Here is a 20,040-nt window from a genome sequence, read left to right on the forward strand (position 1 = left end):
AGACTAAACCATGCATGTGTCAGGAATATAAGGCCTGTCTGGCCATGAGGATGCTGGCGAACTGAAGGTCCAGCCCCAAATCTGGAACCTATAAACCTCAGACATCCCTGCAACATTAGGCACAGTTCTCCTCATTGGCTGAGAGGGCCACTTACCCCCTTTTCTCCATCACCCGCCCAACTAATGTATACTTCCTGCTTTCCTGGCTGTTCCAGGCCAGGCCACACCCTCCAAAAGTCTGCAAAGCCAATGAGGAGCGACCACAGGCCCGAGGGTTAGCGTTTGGCTATAAAAAAGGCGGAGGTGGACCTGCCTGTCAGAGGACTTGTTGTTGCTCTGTCTGGTCGGCAAAAGGAGGGAATGTAAAAGTGTGACATTTAACAAGGTAAAGCAGGACGCAGGACAGCCGGGGGGGGGGACCCAGTCTGATGGAACTTCAGCAACTGTGATTTTGTTGGACGAAGGAGAACAGCGTGACCTGTTGAGAGTATCAGCAGACCGTGAAAACGAGCCATACCTAAACCGCTCGGCGAAGCGGAGGTTGGACACTGCAATGAGAGAAGAGGTGTCCTGCACCAACTCCCCTGAAGGAGGGCTGGGGGCCAGTGAAGAGGAGCTGGAGAGGGCATCGAAGAAGACCCTCCAACAGGCAAACCGAAAGCGCTCCCCCTACCCAAAGAAGGACAGCCTCAGTCAGACGGAGGAGAGCAGCACCGGCAGCACCAACAGCCTCCTGCCGTCCGGGCCGAAGAGGCTCAAGAAGAGCCCCTCAACCATCGTGTCGTTGGCGCCCACGTCTCTGGGGCCGAGGCCAGAGCCGCCCTTTGAGGAGCTCCACTCTCAGAGGGTAATCGCCAACGTGCGAGAGCGCCAACGCACCCAATCCCTGAACGATGCCTTTGCCTCCCTACGCAAGATCATCCCGACGCTACCCTCAGACAAGCTGAGCAAGATCCAGATCCTGAAGCTGGCCTCACGCTACATCGACTTCCTGTACCAGGTGCTGCAGAGCGACGAGATGGACGCCAAGCTGGCCAGCTGCAACTACCTGGCCCACGAGAGACTCAGCTACGCCTTCTCCGTTTGGAGGATGGAGGGGGCCTGGGCCATGTCCACCAGCCACTAGGACCCCTCTGTCTGTGTTTGACCTCTGACCCTCCTTTTACTGCATGGTCTGATCTTAACCTTTTTACCTAAAACCTTTGCATACATTTTTTTTCTGTGCTGCATAATGTTTCATTTATCAGCTAAATATATGTTGCTGCAACCACCATCCCTCCCTCCACCTCCACCTCACCTCTGCTGCTCCCTCTTCTCTTCCTCGTCTGTCCCTGAGTTTAGTCCAGAGCAGCGAGTCACAACCCTGCGGCTTCTCAGGTAAGAGCAGCACTCACAGACAGACAAGCAGTTACAGACAGGGTTAGGATTTTAAAACATATGCATACGCAATTGTGCAAGCAGAGTTTACCGAGTACAATCTTCCTTACACTCGCCAAAAAGTCTAATAATTGTTGCAGCTTTTTTTTTTAGAGCCTTTCAGCCTACTAAATAATTAATAACCGGATAAAATACAATTAAGCAAAAATAAATGAATACAACGTTGACACGAAAATGTCTTTCAGTTAAGAGAAGACTGATTTAGCGTACGTCCATGCACACTAAATGTGCTGCGAAAGACACTGCATTTGAAAAACAGAGAAAATGTGATTGGTCTGCCTGACTTCAAATGTTTTCATTTCAGTGCATGTCCAACCCAAAAAACATACTTCTAAAAGAAAAAAAACTAATAGCATTACAGAATAGTTATTTCTCTGAACATGCAACACAATGACATTTTAAGTTCAAACTAAATCTGAGCAATTAAAAATGTTTTGCAAAGTTTTGTCTCCAAAATATTTTGTAAGTGAAATTAATCTATAAAATACTTAATTAGGACTTTATTTAGATTTGTAATGGTCTTGTTGAGATAATATTGCAACTCTATAAAAAAAAGAGAATTTTCAAAAATTTGCAAATGGAAAAAATGAAGCTGTTGTCACCAATATGTTCTTAATTAAAATTGATCAGGTTAATGAAAAAATGTTTGATAGATTAAATTAAACATTTTGAAAATTTGGTCAAATTTTAAAAATTTTAAAAGAAACATTTCACACCAACTAGAATAAGTATGTATCAGGAAAAATGCAAATGAAAACGTAAATCAAAAAATCCCATTAGATATTATTTTCATGCCACGTGCAGTGACTTGCAATTTAATATATAAAAAATAAGTATATCAGTACGTTTCCATTGCTGCAGAATAATTCCTCTTACAAACTAAAAAAAATGATTTCTAACTGAATATAATAAAGACAAATCTCTTTTATAAAAGTGTTTTTTCCCTTTACTAAGTTTATCTCACCTCCACTACAAACAATAATATGTAGTGCAGTAGCAAGACTCAAAGACAGCAGAAAAGCCTTTTTGTTTTCTGTTTACGATCTCAAAATAAAAAAAATAAAATAAATAAGCGATTATCTGCATCATAATCTAACCTCTGGGGCTCCGGTGTTTGACAGAACTCTGATGAATTTAAGACAAATGTTTTCCTTCCAAAATCTCCAGGGTCTGTTTTCCTTTTTTTTTCCCTCAACCACTACTAACAGACACCAGATTCCTGTACAGGTACAGCATGAAAGAAGAAAGGGAGAGTGAAAAAAGGAAAAAGAAAAGAAAAAGCACAGGCACATCAGTCCCTCTCCCCCTGCAGCCTTGCCCTCTTTCCTGAGGATCTTGTATCCTGCAATCAGGCCTCGCCGGGGCCCAGACAAGCAGGAACCTTTAGATTGGAACCAGTTGTGAGGTATTAGGGAAGGTGTGCGCACCAGGGTGAGGGTCAGGCTGTGCATGCTGGCGAGTGTGTGAGTGTGTGGCTGTGCTTGGAGGTTTAATTGGCGTTGCAGGAATGATTGTGTGCACACAGGTTAAAAGAATACACACGTTTTTTTGTATTCTTCCTATCTTCCATGTTTCTTTTGTTTTGGAGGAGTTGCAGAAAGGAGAAGCAGTAAAAAAAATAAAAATAAATAAATAAATACATGGCAGCATTTCTATGAAATCAGCTCAGAAATCGGTGTCCCTGCTGCCAAGTGACACCCCAAGGTGACTCTCTTTCAAGCAGGTGCACACGCCGAAACATCAAACGCAACACGCACAAAACGTATTTCATAGCAAGAAGCAGCGAATCGCAACTTCTTCATGCGACGTCTACCGTTAACGCTGTCCAGACGCTGTCCACACGTGCAGCTGGCGGCCATGTGCTCGCTGCAGGTGTTCCACTCTGAGCTGCTTTATTAATCTCTCTGCGGACTCCGCAGCAGGCAGACAGACACACACACGCCGGGACTCACTCAACTGAGAGAGCACGGCTGAAAGCAAGTGTCCTTGAACGCACCTTGACGGTTACTGCCATCTCTGCATGTCATCGTCACCGCCTCTGCGGAAACTGCTGCAGGTGACCAAGCTTTTACCTGCAGCTCTAGAAAGAAAAGGGTTTAAAAGGAGAGAATGGGGGGGAAAAAAATTTAATTGGCCTTAAAAATAGTTAACACTTTTTATGGTTAGGAAAAACTACGAGATTGCTGCAATTTTATTGTTTTTCTGAAATCAGCACCTGCACATTTTTGACAGCGTGGGGTAGGTGATTTGATTACAATATTTGTCGTATTTATTTCAGATTTAATAGCAAAAATACATTTTAAAAAAGTAGTCAAACTATAATGGGAACAAATTAGTCACCAAATACAGACAGAGCTAAATACTGCTCTAAAAATGAAAATTATCCTTGAAATTTAAGTGATGTATGTAAATGTCCATTACATTAAGTAGAGCAACAGTGAAGCTAAACACCAATTAATAACTGTTTTCACTTATGTTGCTCCCTTGCTGATGCTTTCATGGAGCTAACAGTGGAAAAAAATATTCAAACTGGAAAAGTAGGTATTGAACCCTTCCTGTCAGAGTTTATCATCATGAGAAATTATGATAACGTTTCTCCCGATGACAATATTTGATTGTGACGGCTGCTCCTTTTCAGTGTCAACACAAGCACATATCAGGTTGCTTAACAAGGCGCTGATGAGGTGAAGCCAGAAGTCATGTGATGTAGAGCAGGTCAAGATGACAACCACAACACGCTTTTCTCATTTTGATTGACATTTTTTGCTCGAGATGATCAAATTTTCACTTGGAATTTGGAAGAAATAATGCCAGTAGTTTTTAAAGTAACAATAAATTGGTACATTTTGCTCAAATTCATGCCTATAAATAGTAAAATCTGAGAAACTGAAAAAAAATTTTCTACAGGTGTACATATGTGCACTTAAAGATTAACATCATAATTTAATTTATGTAAATTTTAGAGGTGGTTTTGAGGTGTTGATTTTTTTTTTTTTTACAGCTAAAAACTACAGATTATTGGTTTAAATACACAGCCTTCAGTGTGAGTCGCTTTAAATTAAACATGCTTCCAGTACAAGGCTCCAAACCAGCAAATTATAAAGTTGCTTTTATCCACATCGTGTTTTTGTTTGATTTGATCTGCATATAACACAAACAACGTCCTCCATATTTTACGCAGCAACAGAAGCATGCACACTTCCAGCCGCAGTTTGCCGTGTTTTAATGAGCACCATTTTAGGACATGTGGATGTTTGGCTCTGCGTGAGACTTCAATTCTGGGAGGATTGTTCTGTCGGAGTAGAAGAAAACAAAACTCTCTCTATTGTTTATACAATAATCACAAAGCTTCTAACTGCTCCTTCCTCTGCTGAGACTCCTGGCTCCGCTGCGCCCATGTGGGTGTGTGTGTGTGTGTGTGTGTGTGTTTTATACGTTTTTGAGTGATCTGCAGTTGGATGCACTTCTGTGCATATCAGATCTCTGGCCTCCGCTCCCGGCCGATCTGGGACCAGATGTAAGGGCCTCTGCGGCTCATCTGCAGTTTCTTTTAAAAACCCACGTCCAGAAACTTGTGGCTTCTGATAGTCATCTTTATTTTTAGGGATTCAAACTAAGAGCTGGATGCAGGTGGAAGGGTTTTGTGTTGTCGGCGTGTGTGTGTGTGTGTGTGTGTGTGTGGGTTGGTGTATTTGTATGTGTGGTGGCCAGAAAGCAGCAAGGACAAGAGGACACGTTGGCAACAAAACGCCACATGACTGAGGCCCCGAATGAATGAGGCTCTGTTAAACACACCTCAGAATGTAGAACTAAAAGACACTAATAATATAAAATAATAATGGAAAAAAAAACTGTGTTGTGTTACAAAAAAAGGTCACATATTTTCACTAAATCTAATTTGTGCTCTGTATTCTTATGTTGCTTCAAGTCTTTCTAGAGACATTAAATACCACATTTTAACTGGAGAGCGAGCTGCAGATGAAATGTTTTGTAGTCTCCACAAATCTAGTCTTTGTGCATATATTTCACGGCCCTAGTAATTATCTTTTAACTCTTTAGCGTGCAATACTAACTGTCTGTCTGTCTCTCTACTCTCTGCAGAAATCTCCACAACCTGGAATTCCCTAAACTACAAGGAAGATTCACTCGAAACTTTCAAAAGATTTCTCCTGTTTCTTCCCATCCTTATGTGGTTCCTTCCTCTCTTTTTTTTTTAATTTTTTTTTTCCTGGACTTCTGCTCGACTCAAGACAGCAGAACTCAGCGGCGGTTGCTTCAGCAAGTGCCTCTGAGACTCTTTGTGGAGACGTGACAGTGAACTGCAGGACATTTGAAATAATTAGAATAAAAGACAGAAAATAATGAGAAGAAAAAAAAAACAACAAAACAGCTGGCCTGAGGTGACAATGAAACAAAATGGCTGCTGGATGGAGCGCCTTCGATAACAACGCAATGATAACCGTCATCCCATTTTCCCCCCTGACTCTTCTCTCTTCGGATGACTCACAGCCTGACAGACATTAGGATGACTAATGATAATGGCACAGTGATGGTTAGAGGGCGGTCACAGCCAATTTATGTTTACAGCTAAAATGCTAATAAGCTAATCGCTCTGGCTCTAAAAGGCGGGAATCTGGTGCAGATCTTTTTTGGTTTGCTGCAGTGACTGGATGGCTCTCCTGGTAAATTTTTTATTTTTTTTTAAACATATCTTGTTTTGGTGTGCGTACACGCTGTTTTACTTAAACCCTGCTTACCGCTTTATTCTGTTTTAAACCACTGATCACAGTTCAGCTAATTGTTTGTTTTATTAGCAGGCTGTCTGTCTTTAGAGAGTGTCGCAGCTTTGAAATATCTCTGCGAAGCTTAATTAAAAAATAATGCACCAGCAAACCTCTCAGAAAGTGTGCCAAAGTGTTGATGGTGTGATTACACGCAGAGTAGAGCAGATACATTTGTAACTGTGGGCCCAATTGCTTTTGATCATGTTCCTTTTGTACTGTTTTTTTTTTTTTTCCATTTGCTTTTCATCATTTGTCTTGTGAACAATAAAGTTTTACTCAGCGCTGTATCAATGTACTGCATTTGTGTTACCCGTTACTTTGCGCTGGTAAAAAAATAATAAATCAAATCAAATATTGGCGCATCTTAGAAATTAGAATATTATCAAATTTTCAACTTGTAGGTCATATAGACTCATTATAGGAATAATTTAAAATATTTATGAGAAACAGAAATGTCAACCTAGAACTTGGTTGTGGCTCTTTTTGCGTAAACCTTGACCATCAATGGATGGTCAAGATCACTGTGGGACGGCTAAGGCGTTAAAAATGCTCACAATGCTTTATTAATGGCATTCAACTCATCTGCATTGCTGAGTGCCTCCTTCAAGTCAGCAGCCATGATTGTGTGACTCTGAACATAGCATTTCTGTTAAATATAATTTTGTTATTCACCTCATAGAATATTCAAATTTTCAAAGAAATTTAATTTTGGTTTTACATTAATTGTAATGACTGAAAAAAAGTCTGAAACACATCACTCTGTTATACATATACATATCGCTGTTATGTCTATGGATAGAACATAACAGCGACTTAAGAGGAAATAAAACAATCATTCAAATGTGTATAAGTTATGTTTATTAAAAATAGAAAAGTCAAAAAGCAGAAAAAGGGGCGAGGGGAAGTAAGGCACTATTTACACTGTACAAAAAAAAAATAAAATCATACAGTCAGTTATCAGTAAACTGGACTTGGGCCCCAGTTTTGTTTAAGCTCCACATGGTTACGGTTACCTTCACAGGTTGGTCAGTATCATATAATAATTTGGTCTTAAGGCTTTATGTCTGAGCTCAAATACAAAATACAAACTTTCTATTCGTTAAGACAAAAGGATAAGACATGTCATGGTTTTTTTCCACTGAAAGCTTTTTCGAGGAGCAGAAAGATGCCGAACGCGGGCCGCTCCGTCCCGGTCATGTGGTTTACACGTTTTTATTACATCAACAAGCACTGGACAAGTGCTGAGCTGCATGTTCAATGTCACACACAGGAAAGAGTGAAAGAGGGGAAGAAAAAAACAAACACACTGGTTTTTAGCACCATCTTAACTGCATTGGACACGCAGAGAGCACTTCAAAGATGCCAAATCTGAAAGCATAAATACACATAATGTCAAATGGATTTGTTTATGTATCTGTGCTTTTGATGCTTTTTGACTGTTTGGAAAGAGAAAAGAAACATTCAAAGAGGCTTTGAAGTTCTTTTTTTTTTTTTTTTGGACATGCCAATCTATGGACAGCACATTTTTCTCATAAACTGTGGTTGTGGTTAACCTGTGTCCAATCGCACTGTACGCACATCATCGACTATATAATCAACTACGTCGGGTTTTGTTGCTCCATTGTAGCTGTGAAAAGCCTTCGTTTGGTCAACGCCGATAAGTGACAGCAAACAGAAAATTACAGATATAAAACACACATCATATTGTCCGTATTAAAAATATAAAAGAGTCAGAAAAAATCACAGCAGGAATGATTCTCCACAGGAAAAGAAACACTGGTCCACTTTACAAAGTTTACAACATCAAAGCTGAGATCTCTGAGGGAGGTGTAAGTGCACTTTGTCTATGTGTGGAACTGTCTTAAAGGCCTTGGGCGTAACAATCATTCAAAATACCAAAATGTGGCTTTTTCTTTTGCACAGAGTTGAAGCCATATATTTACATACAGTGTGTAAAAAGACAAACTTTTTCTCTCATTTAGACATTTAATCTGACTAAATATTGCCAGTTTGAGGTCACCTAGAATTACTAAAATTATTCTAATAGCAACATGTAAGAAAGAATAATGAAAAGGTTGATTTTTATTACTGTCAAATTCAGAAGTTTACATGCACTTCCTTGGTATTTGGTAGCATTAACTGTATACATGTAACACGGGCCAGGCATTGTGGGTGTCCTTACACAAGCATCTCACAACAGCTGGCTGGGCATTTGTCCCAGTCACGTTTGTAAACTGCCTTGCTCACTTGGAAGTATAAAGTTTTTTATTTGCGCTTTGTGTTGGCTAGTACAAAACATTCATTTTGTTGTCACCAAGCCATCATGAAACTAAATTTTCCGTTCAGAAGATCCGTTTGAGGCCCAGCTTTACCTTTCTCTCTGATGTCTTGAGCTCTTGCTTCAGTATTTCAACATGATCATCTCTCTGCATGATCCCGTCTGTCCTATGAAGCGCACCGGTCCCTCCAGCAGCAAAACGGACCTCAGACATGATGCTGCCGACTCGGTACGTCACAGTAGGAGGAGTTTGTGTTCTCAGGCCTTTAGGCTTCCCCCTATTTTTTTGTTTACTCTAAATGGTCACCATGGCCAAACACTTGATCTCTAGTTTCATCAGACCACATAATTAAGATATTGAGTATGTTTGCTTTGGGAGAAATTGCTTCTTCCTCACTGGGGAACCTTAGAGTTTGATAAACACTTTTCACACCAGTCTGATGACTGGATAGTCCATGTTGTTCAAACTCGCACATATATTACAGATTAAACAGATAAACGTCTTCATTGCACCTAACAATGAACCAGACCAGGATTGCCCTCAGTTCTCTATCTGACACAAAGAAGCAGCGTGTTTGAAGAGTTGCCTTCAACTACATCCACAGGCCTGCCTCCATTTCACTCAAATACTGTGACTTAACCAATCAGAAGCTTATGAGGTCATCACCTCGGCTTTCCCAAATTATGTAAAAGCATTTCAATCTTAGCGTATGTAAACTTCTGAATTTAAAAAAAAAGAAGAAGAATAAATACAAGACTCAGTCAAAGTGGATCTCAGTCATTAGTCAGGCAAAGAACAAGCATAGATAACTTTGGGAACATTAACTAACCTGAAACAGGAAAAGTTAAATGTCAGATAGAGAGAAAATATGTCTGCGTCTCTTTTTATACAGGGCGTCTTTGGTTTTGTCTGTATACAATCTTTAGAGAGTGATCACAATGAACTGGAGCTTTGTTCAAATTCATATCTGTCTTTCATAATATCGACACCCCAGCTGCTTAAGGTATTAGCTCTAAACTGTGACTAATCGCACCAATACGATGGTATTTCTACGTATTTAAGATGTACTTTATAAAAGAATGATGTGTCTTCTTTTATCTGTCAGAGGGTGATAACAATAACTGCAGCTATTTAAACTCCTGCTGCATGTGCTCGGCTGACAGGCCAAAGAAGAAAGAAAGAAAAAAGAGATTTAAGAAAATATGTGGACACAGAAAACAATATGAAACATATGTATCTCAGATTCCACTGTAGCTTCACTCTGGATCTCTTTAAGAAAATATCATGCTGACATCCACAAAAATGTGTGCCATATGTCGAAAAAAAATGAATATTCAAATGAAGTAAGAACTTGAACAAACGAAAATGTTTGATTGTCGTCACGCTTCACGTGCTTCCTGTGCAGTCGCAGAACGATCACAGTGCAAGACGATCAGAATAAACGGATCTTTTCCTTCATTCGATGGTTGTCAAGTGCAGAAAAAAAAAAAATCACCTTTCACCTGCCGTCCTCCTCCCCGCCAACACAACATTTGCTAAAAAAAAAACCAAACAAACAAACAAAAAAAAAAACTCTCAGTGGTCCATGCAGGTTTCAGCACAATCAGTAGCAAATTCTCATGTCTGCTCATGCTACATCCTGTTGCACCAGGTCTTCATTATTCAGTCTTTGGACATATTTTAAGTTTTCTTTTTTTTTTTTTTACTTCAGTGATCAATGTTGTTTTCAAGAAAAGGCAGGAAAAATCTTTTGGGGACATGAATGTGGCACGAGATGAAGACTGTTCCTTAGGGGGTGTCTGAGTCAGTGGCCGTGCTGCAGCCAGTAGTAATGCAGGTTTGTATGTTCCAGTGATGATCCAAATGCATATATATATATATATACATATATATATATATATATATATAAGTGTGTGTGTGCATGTTTCCACTGAGTCTGAGTTGAAAGCTTTAATTGGGTCGCTCTTTCCTCAGATGGGTCTTATTTTTTCTTCACATTATTTCAAGTGGTTTCCTTTAAAAAAGAAAGAGAAAGATGTTAGACATAAAATGCAATACTGTTATGTTTAGGTTGTAGATAATTAGAGATGAACTGATTGGAATTTTGCCAATTCTGATAAAAAACACAACACATAGGAAGATAGGCTAAAAAGTATATATTGCTTTCTTTCTTTATTTTATTGTGCAGTGGACAATCATAAATAATTTATAATTCTAGAAAAAAACAAGGGCTGCACAGTGGCGCAGTTGGTAGCACTGTTGCCTTGCAGCAAGAAGGTCCTGGGTTCGATTCCCGGCCGGGGTCTTTCTGCATGGAGTTTGCATGTTCTCCCTGTGCATGCGTGGGTTCTCTCCGGGTACTCCGGCTTCCTCCCACAGTCCAAAAAAAAACATGACTGTCAGGTCAATTGGTTTCTCTAAATTCTCCCTAGGTGTGAGTGTGTGTGTGAATGGTTGTTTGTCCTGTATGTCTCTGTGTTGCCCTGCGACAGACTGGCGACCTGTCCGGGGTGTACCCCGCCTCTCGCCCGGAATGTAGCTGGAGATAGGCACCAGCGACCCTCCCGACCCCATTAGGGACAAGGGTGAACGGAAAATGGATGGATGGATGTATGGATGAAAAAAACAACATCACACTTTGTGTCAGAGCGGACACTGAAGCAGAATTTTACTCTTTTTAAACAAAGAGAACTTGTTTACAGAGTTGACATTTTAAGCTGTCATTAGCATCTTAAACCAGTGATTAGTGTGGTTAGCGTTACTAAAAGGTTGGCCTTTGTGCGTATCCCATCGAGAATTAGAGCTGTGACATTTACAAAACAAACAAGCTTCATTACCAACAGACATTGAAAGCTCAAAAGAATAAAACAGTGTGTTCAGTCTTCCTGTTACCTGCAGAACGTCTTGTTCTCTCTCGGCGTCTCACTGTCCAATAAACCAGACTTATCTCGATATGTTAGAAAGTGCAGCTTGTTTCTAAGTTCTTCCTCACAGATTGCTGATTGGATCCAATTTTGAGTTTTGAGTGGGGATAAAACTCAAACTTGGCTAAGCTGATAATAATCACAATGTGTTTTTTTTTTTGTTTTTTTACCTTTCTGAAGTGAGGGATCCCATTGACAGGGAGGCGATGGCATTGACCGCCTCACTGTCCGAGTCTCGCCTGAATCTGTGTCTCTGTGCCTGCAGGTAGGACAGATCCACAGTCGTGGCTGAATCTCTCACACTTTGCCAGAACTCACCTGAGAGAAAAAGATGGACAAGAGGAAGGATACAAGAAAGGAGAAAAAAAAGATTAATGGCTTAAGTCTTGGTTTTATTCTTGTTTTCATCTTGAACTTCTCCTTGAGGGGACACGCCTGAGCTATCCGAAAGTACAGCTTGCTGTTTGATCCGCTAGATGTACATGTTTGATGTGAATATAAGCAAAGACTGTGGTATAAACAGCCTCTGGTCCAAATATCCGTTTTGATAATTTCAGAAATGTAAACTCAGACTCAGTCTGCTCTCTCAGGGCTCACAGTCCTTTGTCACACAACGGGGGAAAATAGAAAATAGAAAGAAATCAGTGACTGTAAATTTGCTTCTCTATAAGTGTGTGTGTTCTGCATACACACTTACATACACTTCACCCCAGGCCTGAATTATGGACTTAACATTCCTGTGGCTATTCAAATATTTTTAATTAATCTAATTTGGTTGGGATAACATTTGTGTGCAATCAGGAGGGGATGTTGCGAAGGTCGTGTGCCAGAGAAGTGTTTGAAGATAATTGGAGCCAGGGTAGCTGTGTGCAGGCGTGCGCATGTGTGTGTGTCTGCTTTGTGGGACGGCTGGAGGGATGGGAGACAGGGATGGAAGGGAGGAGAGGTGGTCAGAGCAGAAGCAAAGAGGTCAAAACGTGTTAAATAGAGTGAAAAGGGGAATTGTTACGAATTACTGAGAACAGAAATGCTAAGAAGACAAACTGTTGGGTGAAAACTAGACAGGAAAACAATTAATTGTTAACATAAAACGTTCTGTTGAGGCTTTATTGATCCATATCAACAGTGACTTGAAAGCCTCATTTATATAAAGTATTTATAGGGTTGATATATATAAAAATAATGTAATCAAATAATATAAGCATACACCTCATTCATCACCAAGGAGTATGAACAATGTGGCCCACATAAATCATCTCCTGAAAAATATTTGTTGATGCAAGCCTGTACATTCCCTTCCAGCCGACTGAGGGAAATTTATCTTCAGCTCCTATTTATTGTGACAGTTGTTGTACAAATTATCTGCAAGGCTTGGAGTTTCTTTGTTAGTGTGCCCTAGACTCATTACAACAGAAATTACTCAATCAGTGCTGCAAAATTCTGCAGGGGAACATAAAGTGTCTTACAAAGTATTCATGACTTGTGAACTTTTTCACATTTTGTCGCTTTGGAACCAATATCTTCGCTCCGTCTGGTTGGTACTGTATGTGATACACTAGCTAAATGAAAATGGGACATGGTTTGGACATTTTTTTTGTTTGGGAGCAAAAACCAGAAAATAAATTCAGCCCCTCCAAATTGATATCTGGTAGAAACACTTTCTGCTGCAAAGTCTTGTGGGTATTACCCAACCAGCTATGAACATTCATAGGTTTTAGTTTTGCTGTTTGTGTAGTGTTTTTGTCTTGCTGGAAGGTGAACCTCCCTCTTATAGCCTCTTAAAACCTTTGAATGATGGACTTAAAAATGCTCCATTAGAATGTCCAAAGCTTAGGATATTTGTTTATAACATGTTTAACTCTTACTCAGTTTCATACCTGTCCTATCTCATGTCTTTCTAGGTCTTTATAATAATGCTTGTTCACCAATGTTCTCAAAATAAATCTCTGAAGCTTTACAGAACGGATGTATTTAGACTGCTAGGAAGTTCAAATTTGCAAAGCTTTACAAAGGACTCTAACAAAGTACATTTACTCCAAGTACAACTAATAAGTTTGCTTTATTTGAATATTTTTCCCTTGTAAATGTTATTCTTCGTAGTAAAGTTGATGTTGTCTTTCTTACCCTGGATCTGGACGACTCTCTGCAGAGAGCGCACCGCATTCTCACAGGGCTTTTGGTCCAACAGTGACTGGGACAGAGGCTCCACCTGAGACACGCCACAGTTAGTGATCTGAGGACGTGACACACTGCGTTAATCTATGGAATGAGATATGACACGTCTCACCTCCATGCCGAGCAAGGCGCTGACACAGGCTTCAGAGGCATCACAGATGGCTTTGAGGTCATGGCCCCCCTCCAGAGCGAGGATGACCCGGCCTCCTGCCAGCGACATCAGCTGACGAGTCAAGAAGCCAAAAACTAGCAGAGATCAAACCAAACCAAAAACACACAGATTGGTTGAAATGGAAACAAAAATTCAGTAAAAGCTTCACTTTTAAATAAGTGGGGTTTTTTATTAGCTCTTATTACGTCATTATAATGCCAATATGACAGATTTGTGTCATAAAGGTTTCATAAGGAAAAAAGATGTCTGTCAAAAAAATGTGTGACGCATTACAAATATGGGTATTAAAGTGTTTTGAGAAACTCTGATGAGTGTACACTGTGCGCTGGCTGCTCCTTACGCTTGGCTGTGACGGTGTATCCCCCCAATGAAGGTTGGTGTCCTTCAACAGCATCGAAGCCGGCGGAGACCAAGACCACATCCGGGGAAAACTCGTGGGCAATAGGCATCACTACAGCCCTGACGACAAGACAGAAAAAATGGAGAGCTGTTATAGCCCAATCCTTCATGTTTGACAGGAAATCTGAGAGCCCATTCACCATTTCAACAGGTGGTCAGGAGAACTGTGAGGAGTAAATAAAACATAATGATGTGTAAAAAGGAGTAGTCATAATGTGATTGGATTCATTTCAGAGCAGGACGGGGGAAAAAAAAAGAAAGATTTCCGATGCCAGCACAACAAAATTAAAACAGGGTCGTTGAAGTGATTTCTACTAGAATGTCCATCCAGTGAAGGCCTTATCTGGACCGGTAACTACAAGCATTTACTGGGCTGAACACACTCTTCCATTTTAAAATGATGAAAAGAAAAAATTATCAAAGGCAAAGCGCCAAGTGCTTGATCTCAGGTCTTGATCCATGGCTGGAAGACAGCCAACCCTAAGAGGTGGTGCACCTCCCAGGTGTAAATGTGTGCAACTGTTTGAATGTGAAGCAGAACCCTGATGATAAAAGAAGACATGTTTCTATGTTGTAATTGCAGGAGATAAAAAAACAGCAAGGATCTGATGGTAGACAGGTGTCAAACACCAAACATGTTTTTCTAAGTGAAAAATACTTGCTATTTTTCACATGAGATGTCTGCATATTGTGCACTTTACTGAGCAGAGACCACTTTCCAAGCCTCTCTACTCTCCGTCTTCCTTCCTCTTCTCTCCTGCTGCCAGTTATTTAGCAAGAGCGCATGGCCCATGCCGCGTTTGATTCCCTCTTACTCGCTCTTTTTCTCTCAGCGGCAGTTCAAAGGCATTTGTGCACGTCTGGTTCCTATTAGGAGCTCGTCCCTCTTCTCACGTCACTGACAGCCAGCCATCTGGGATCCATTGGGCCTAATTACGCCGCCTTTGGATTCCCTAACAATGCACCCCCCACTTCTTCTCTCTTCAGCTGTATTCTCCTTCCCTCCATAAGTTCATTGTTTGTCAGTAACCGGTTGGAAATGAACAGGCGTCAGCAGTGCTACCTGTGATTAGACGCACCTCAGATTTTGGCCATTTTAATAACACGTATAACGTCATGGTTCTTGAACTCGGTGATGAGACCTCTGTTGATTGTAATGGAGTCCCAACCACCATGATCAACCACAGGATCTCTTCTGCCACTAATACACACCCCAAAACAGACTCACATCATCAACAACAAACTTCTTTTCCATTTGTAAGAGACAGACACATCCTAAAACACCCTGTCATCCAAATTATATATTTATATTGAGCCACAGAACTGGCACAAGTTTAAATAGGCTTAACTGCATTAAGGTGAAATTATGATGCATTCTTTTATTTTTAACTGTACAGTGTGATATACACCCCTGACACCCTCACAGTCGATTTCAATTACTCAAACACAATGCTTCTACTTATTTCTGACATCCAGCAATTGTAATTGTTATCCAGAAAATATGCTTGAACCCAAAATCATATGTGACAAAGGTCCTGCACCAGCAGAATGCGCCTTATTTAGACAACCCTTGTATGATGTAAGCTTCATGGCAAAAGTAGAATACAGTACTATACTGTGGTTAGCTGAGGAAGTTTTACACATGAAAGCACTTACAATTTCCTAAACTGGGTGAAAAATACTAAAGCCAGACGCCTGCTCAGGAAAGGACCAGTTGTTTCTTAATCGGGATCCAGAACTCCAGTAAACACTGGGCATAGTGTTTCAAGACAGCCTATTGGGTCGATGGGATTTTACCAGTATGGGTTAGCTCATTAGCATCTTTCCTGTGATGAGGGGCCCACCCACTGTGTCTGAAGCAAGCACCATGAAGAGCTCACATAGCGTTTTATTCATCTGGTGGCGAGCCAGTGCTGCTGACAGATGCATTCTGTGTTCATTGCAGTGTAGCGCACCACCAAACCACATTCATTCAAGACTTACAGCTTGAATGAAGTGAAAAATCTGGTTGGAGAAAAGGTGTGCTCTGGTAGCTCCGAGCTCTAGATCTTTGCATTTAACTCAGCAAAAAGTACTTTTTCACAATTCTCGCCTTTTTCTTTTAACAACAGTGCAAAACTGGATATTTCCAATCTGTGTACAAGTGATAATGTGATTTAAAGAAGTTCTGCATTGCCTTTCAGTGATGCTAAATGGTAAAAGTATTAAGATGCACCTTTAGCTACATGCTCAGAATTTAAAATCAGTGTTGCAGTTTTAGGGAGCACCTCCATAAAGAGGGGTTGTTTTGCATTTAAAACTTGTTCAGCTTTATAGATGCATGTTTCCCTCTAGAACCTCAACTCGTTAATCCAAACAACAGTAAACCATGTGGAAATAGTGTACATTGTTTTGCAAAAGTACTCAAATGTCATGTGTATTTTCACATTTTTTCATATTGTAACCACACACCTCAATATATTTTGCATGGATTTTACGCAGAAAGTTGCACAAAATTGTGAAGTGGAATGGAAAAGGAAACATAGTTTAATTTTTTTATACAGAAAAATATTTTTTAAAAATGAATAGAGCATATATGCTCAGCCTTCTGGAGAAGAGAAACTCTCATTGCCCCTTTTGCAAAAACCTCCCAACTCTGACTGGAGTGGGAACATTTCTAAACATTGATTTTAACCTTTGCTGAATAATTTTAATTGGATTTAGTTCTGGGCTTTTACAGTTTTTTTTAATTTGTGAATTAGCCAGAGCTAAACATAGCTCTAGCTGTATGTTTATGGTTATTGTCCTGTTGGAGGGAGAGCCTCCACCCCAGTTTCCAGTCTTCTGAAGCATATTAAAATGGTTTTGTTTCAGGATTGTCCTGTAATTAGCTCTATCCATCTTCTCATAAACTGTGACCATCTTCTTTCTATTGAAAAGAGGCATCCACTCTATTGTATGCTTCAATTGTAGTCTCATGTGACCAGATCACCTTCTTCCACATGTTTGTTGTATAGGGCTTGCAGGATGGCTGTTTTGATAGGTTTGCAGTTGTGCCACACTTTTTACAATTTTAGATGATAAATTGTACACTGCTCCATGAGGTGAGTGCTCTGTAAAGCTCAATGTTTTGTAACCCAATAGTGCTTTAATCCTTTATAACTTTCTCCTGATGCTTTAGTCTTTATGATACAGCTTGTTCATCAATATTCTCCAACAAACTTTTGAGGTCTTCAGAGAACATTTATATTTAAACACATACAGTATATATGGACTCTTAGGTAAAAATTTAAAGGCAATTGCTCTCATTGGATTTTATTATTTATTCAGAGTAAAGGGACTAAAAAGACATGCACAACATTTTTTGTTTGACTAACTATTTAGCAACTACTCATTCTTTTGGGCTTTAAAATTGTAGAAACAAAAAGTCAGAATTTCAATATTCTGATTCTAAACAGTAGCAGAGGGTCAGTAATGGCATTTGCTTAAGATATTTGGTGTTAAAGACAATGCAATCATACATATACCACATATTAGAAAAAATATAAAAGTAAAAACTTCTATCCATACTCCTGCTCTAACAAAGCCTCATTTTCTGTAATAGCACCGTTCAGTAGTCAAACAGGAATTGCTTTCCAACTTAAATGTGAATAAAAAGTTCAATGAAGAAAAAAGCTCAAAATGTGAGAAGGAAATAGCAAAGAAATGTGTACTTACAGCACCCATTCAACTTTTTAATTTGGACTAAATTACAATATATTTAATATCTTAATCAATGCATTCCTGTCTGAGTCATCCTTATTCAAACAACACTAGGTCTGATTTAACTCTACAAAAGCTCAATTAGATAAGATGGATGTGGTAAAAACATAGTTGTAAATTTCAGTGGCATTAGAAGTCACCATGAGTTGATCAATGTCTATAAAAGAATAACAGATGAACAACTTCTTTACACAAATTAACAAAAGCCTCAATGGTGATTTAAAACAGATTGAGATTGATATAATAGATGTCATAATAAGCTAACAAATATTTTAAAAATCCCAGAATGATTATCCTGAACTACCTCCTGGTTTTAAAAGAATATTTTGCATTTGTATAGGTTTATTGATAATTACCCATACTGAACTAAGAGAAAGTTATGAGGTGTACACCATAGAATAGACATTTATTCCGAAACAGTATTACCTATATGTAAATGGACCTGAAATGAGACAAAATACTCTATAGGTAAGAGAGAAAACTTTATTTACCTGAATGCAGCCAAGTACTCTGCATCACCCATTGGAGGCTCCAGACCACCAGTCCATCCCACATTGACATTGAAGCCTTTACCCGCTCCTACACCCACCTGGATTAAAGCAGACCAGGAAAAACAGTGGGACTGTGAGAAAGAAACAATCACTGAGAATGTCAAAAAAAAAAAGCAAATAACTCTGAGGGTAAGTTGAGAAACTCCACGACAATGAGATTTGTATCAAATGCTCGCAAAGTTAGCATTGCTGTTGCAAAACTTTGTGTTGCAGCAACAGAGGGAACGTCGCTGCATCTCTTAAGGCAACATCAGGGAGTGATTATGATTCCTAAATGAAATACGGATGGCTGTTAATTCAACACCCCTGTCCCTCCATTTTGATTTCTATACAGTTTGTCAACTGGCCTTTGTAAATCACTGAGCCAGAGCAGAGCTACAGCCGTTTATAATTCCCAAGCTTTAATGTACAACTTAAATGGGCTAAATGCTGACTGGTATACAAAAAAACCCCCAGTGTGTTAAGAATATACTACATACTAAAACTATGATCATATAGGTAAAGTATATTGACTGTCTATTATGAGTTATGTGTGTGAGAGTTAACTCAAAATATTGAATTCCATTCTCCACAGCTCCTTCTTCATGTTTTGAATGAGACGGATACCAGCCAGAGTTGATGAAGCTTCCCTCAGATTGACCTCGTTTACTCGGGACAGAAAGTGAACAGAGGCCTGGTTCTTGGAAAGAAGTTGTGGATTCCTGTCTCTCGCTTTGTAGTCCTGCAAGAAGCCATTTAGCTGTTCCCCAAACCCTTCACCATCAGTCAATGTGTCAGTTTGGGGAGAAATGTTGTAGGTTGATTGACAGCCACTTGGCAACAATGTATGGTAATTTTCTTTGTGTGTGTGAGAGAGAAAGAGAGAGAGAGTGAGTGAGTGTATGGGTGTGAGAGGATGCTTGAAAGAGAAAGAATGCTGATGAGCATCACAGAGAGTCTGTCTCCATTCTTCTCAGTGGACGGGATGTTCGCAGGGCAAACGAAAAACACATGAGGCCTCCTGTCTTCTGCCAACTGTTAATGTACCAGCATGCATGCGCCTGTGCATGCCGTCGGATACACAAGCACATGCACATTAACCAAACATACCATTTCTGCTATAGCTCCGAGTGCATTGCGCTGTTCTTTGTTTTCTGTCTCGCTTTCATGTTTCAGGACTTACTGGACTGAATTAGACTGTCACTGGTATTTGTGAGCTACTCCGTGCTCTGTGTTATGATGATGACATCACACCCTTTACCCCATGGAGAGATATATACCTACACAGGGGCCAGAGAGACTCCAGAGGTTTACCACACTGCTCCTCAGAGGTTGCGAGTCCACTTCAGGCAAAGCCACATCCAAGCCCAAAGAAGTGTTCTTACTTTATGTGTGCTCCTTGTGAGATTTTATGGGAGAATACTGAGTATTATCGTGGGGGAGGATGGCAGCGTGAGAGGAGGGAATACGGGGAATTGAATGAGTGGCACATGTCAGCATGGGTTGGGGTCAATTCAACTGACCGGGGTAGTCATTACACTTGGTTTGGGTAAGACCACAGGAAGGAAACATAGGCATCTCAATTTCTTGGGATTCAGA

General features: G+C 40.1%; 2 protein-coding genes across 5 annotated transcripts in view; one reads left to right on the forward strand and one right to left on the reverse strand.

The window, feature by feature from the left end:
- Positions 1-297: 297 nt before the first annotated feature.
- Positions 298-1,132, forward strand: LOC114135096 (twist-related protein 2-like). Its single transcript, XM_028002044.1, has one exon. The coding sequence runs from the start codon at positions 554-556 to the stop codon at positions 1,124-1,126; it is 573 nt and encodes a 190-aa protein (XP_027857845.1). The 5' UTR covers positions 298-553; the 3' UTR covers positions 1,127-1,132.
- A 4,524-nt stretch (positions 1,133-5,656) lies between these two features.
- The window catches only part of LOC114135095 (histone deacetylase 7-like), a 68,550-nt gene continuing 54,166 nt past the window's right edge, over positions 5,657-20,040 (reverse strand). For all 4 annotated transcript variants that reach the window (XM_028002041.1, XM_028002039.1, XM_028002040.1 and 1 more), the window contains 6 exons: positions 18,403-18,500; positions 14,112-14,230; positions 13,712-13,845; positions 13,549-13,633; positions 11,595-11,742; positions 5,657-10,514 (listed from right to left, as the gene is read on the reverse strand). In XM_028002041.1, the coding sequence (XP_027857842.1) occupies positions 10,493-10,514; positions 11,595-11,742; positions 13,549-13,633; positions 13,712-13,845; positions 14,112-14,230; positions 18,403-18,500 (606 nt within the window). In that variant the 3' untranslated portion in view covers positions 5,657-10,492. The remainder of the gene's footprint in view (positions 10,515-11,594; positions 11,743-13,548; positions 13,634-13,711; positions 13,846-14,111; positions 14,231-18,402; positions 18,501-20,040) is intronic.

Source organism: Xiphophorus couchianus, chromosome 20, assembly GCF_001444195.1.
Source record: "Xiphophorus couchianus chromosome 20, X_couchianus-1.0, whole genome shotgun sequence".
Lineage (NCBI taxonomy): Eukaryota > Metazoa > Chordata > Actinopteri > Cyprinodontiformes > Poeciliidae > Xiphophorus > Xiphophorus couchianus.

Coding starts and splice junctions, on each gene's coding strand:
- LOC114135096 (XM_028002044.1), top strand. CDS start 554: ATGAGAGAAGAGGTGTCCTGCACCAACTCCCCTGAAGGAGGGCTGGGG.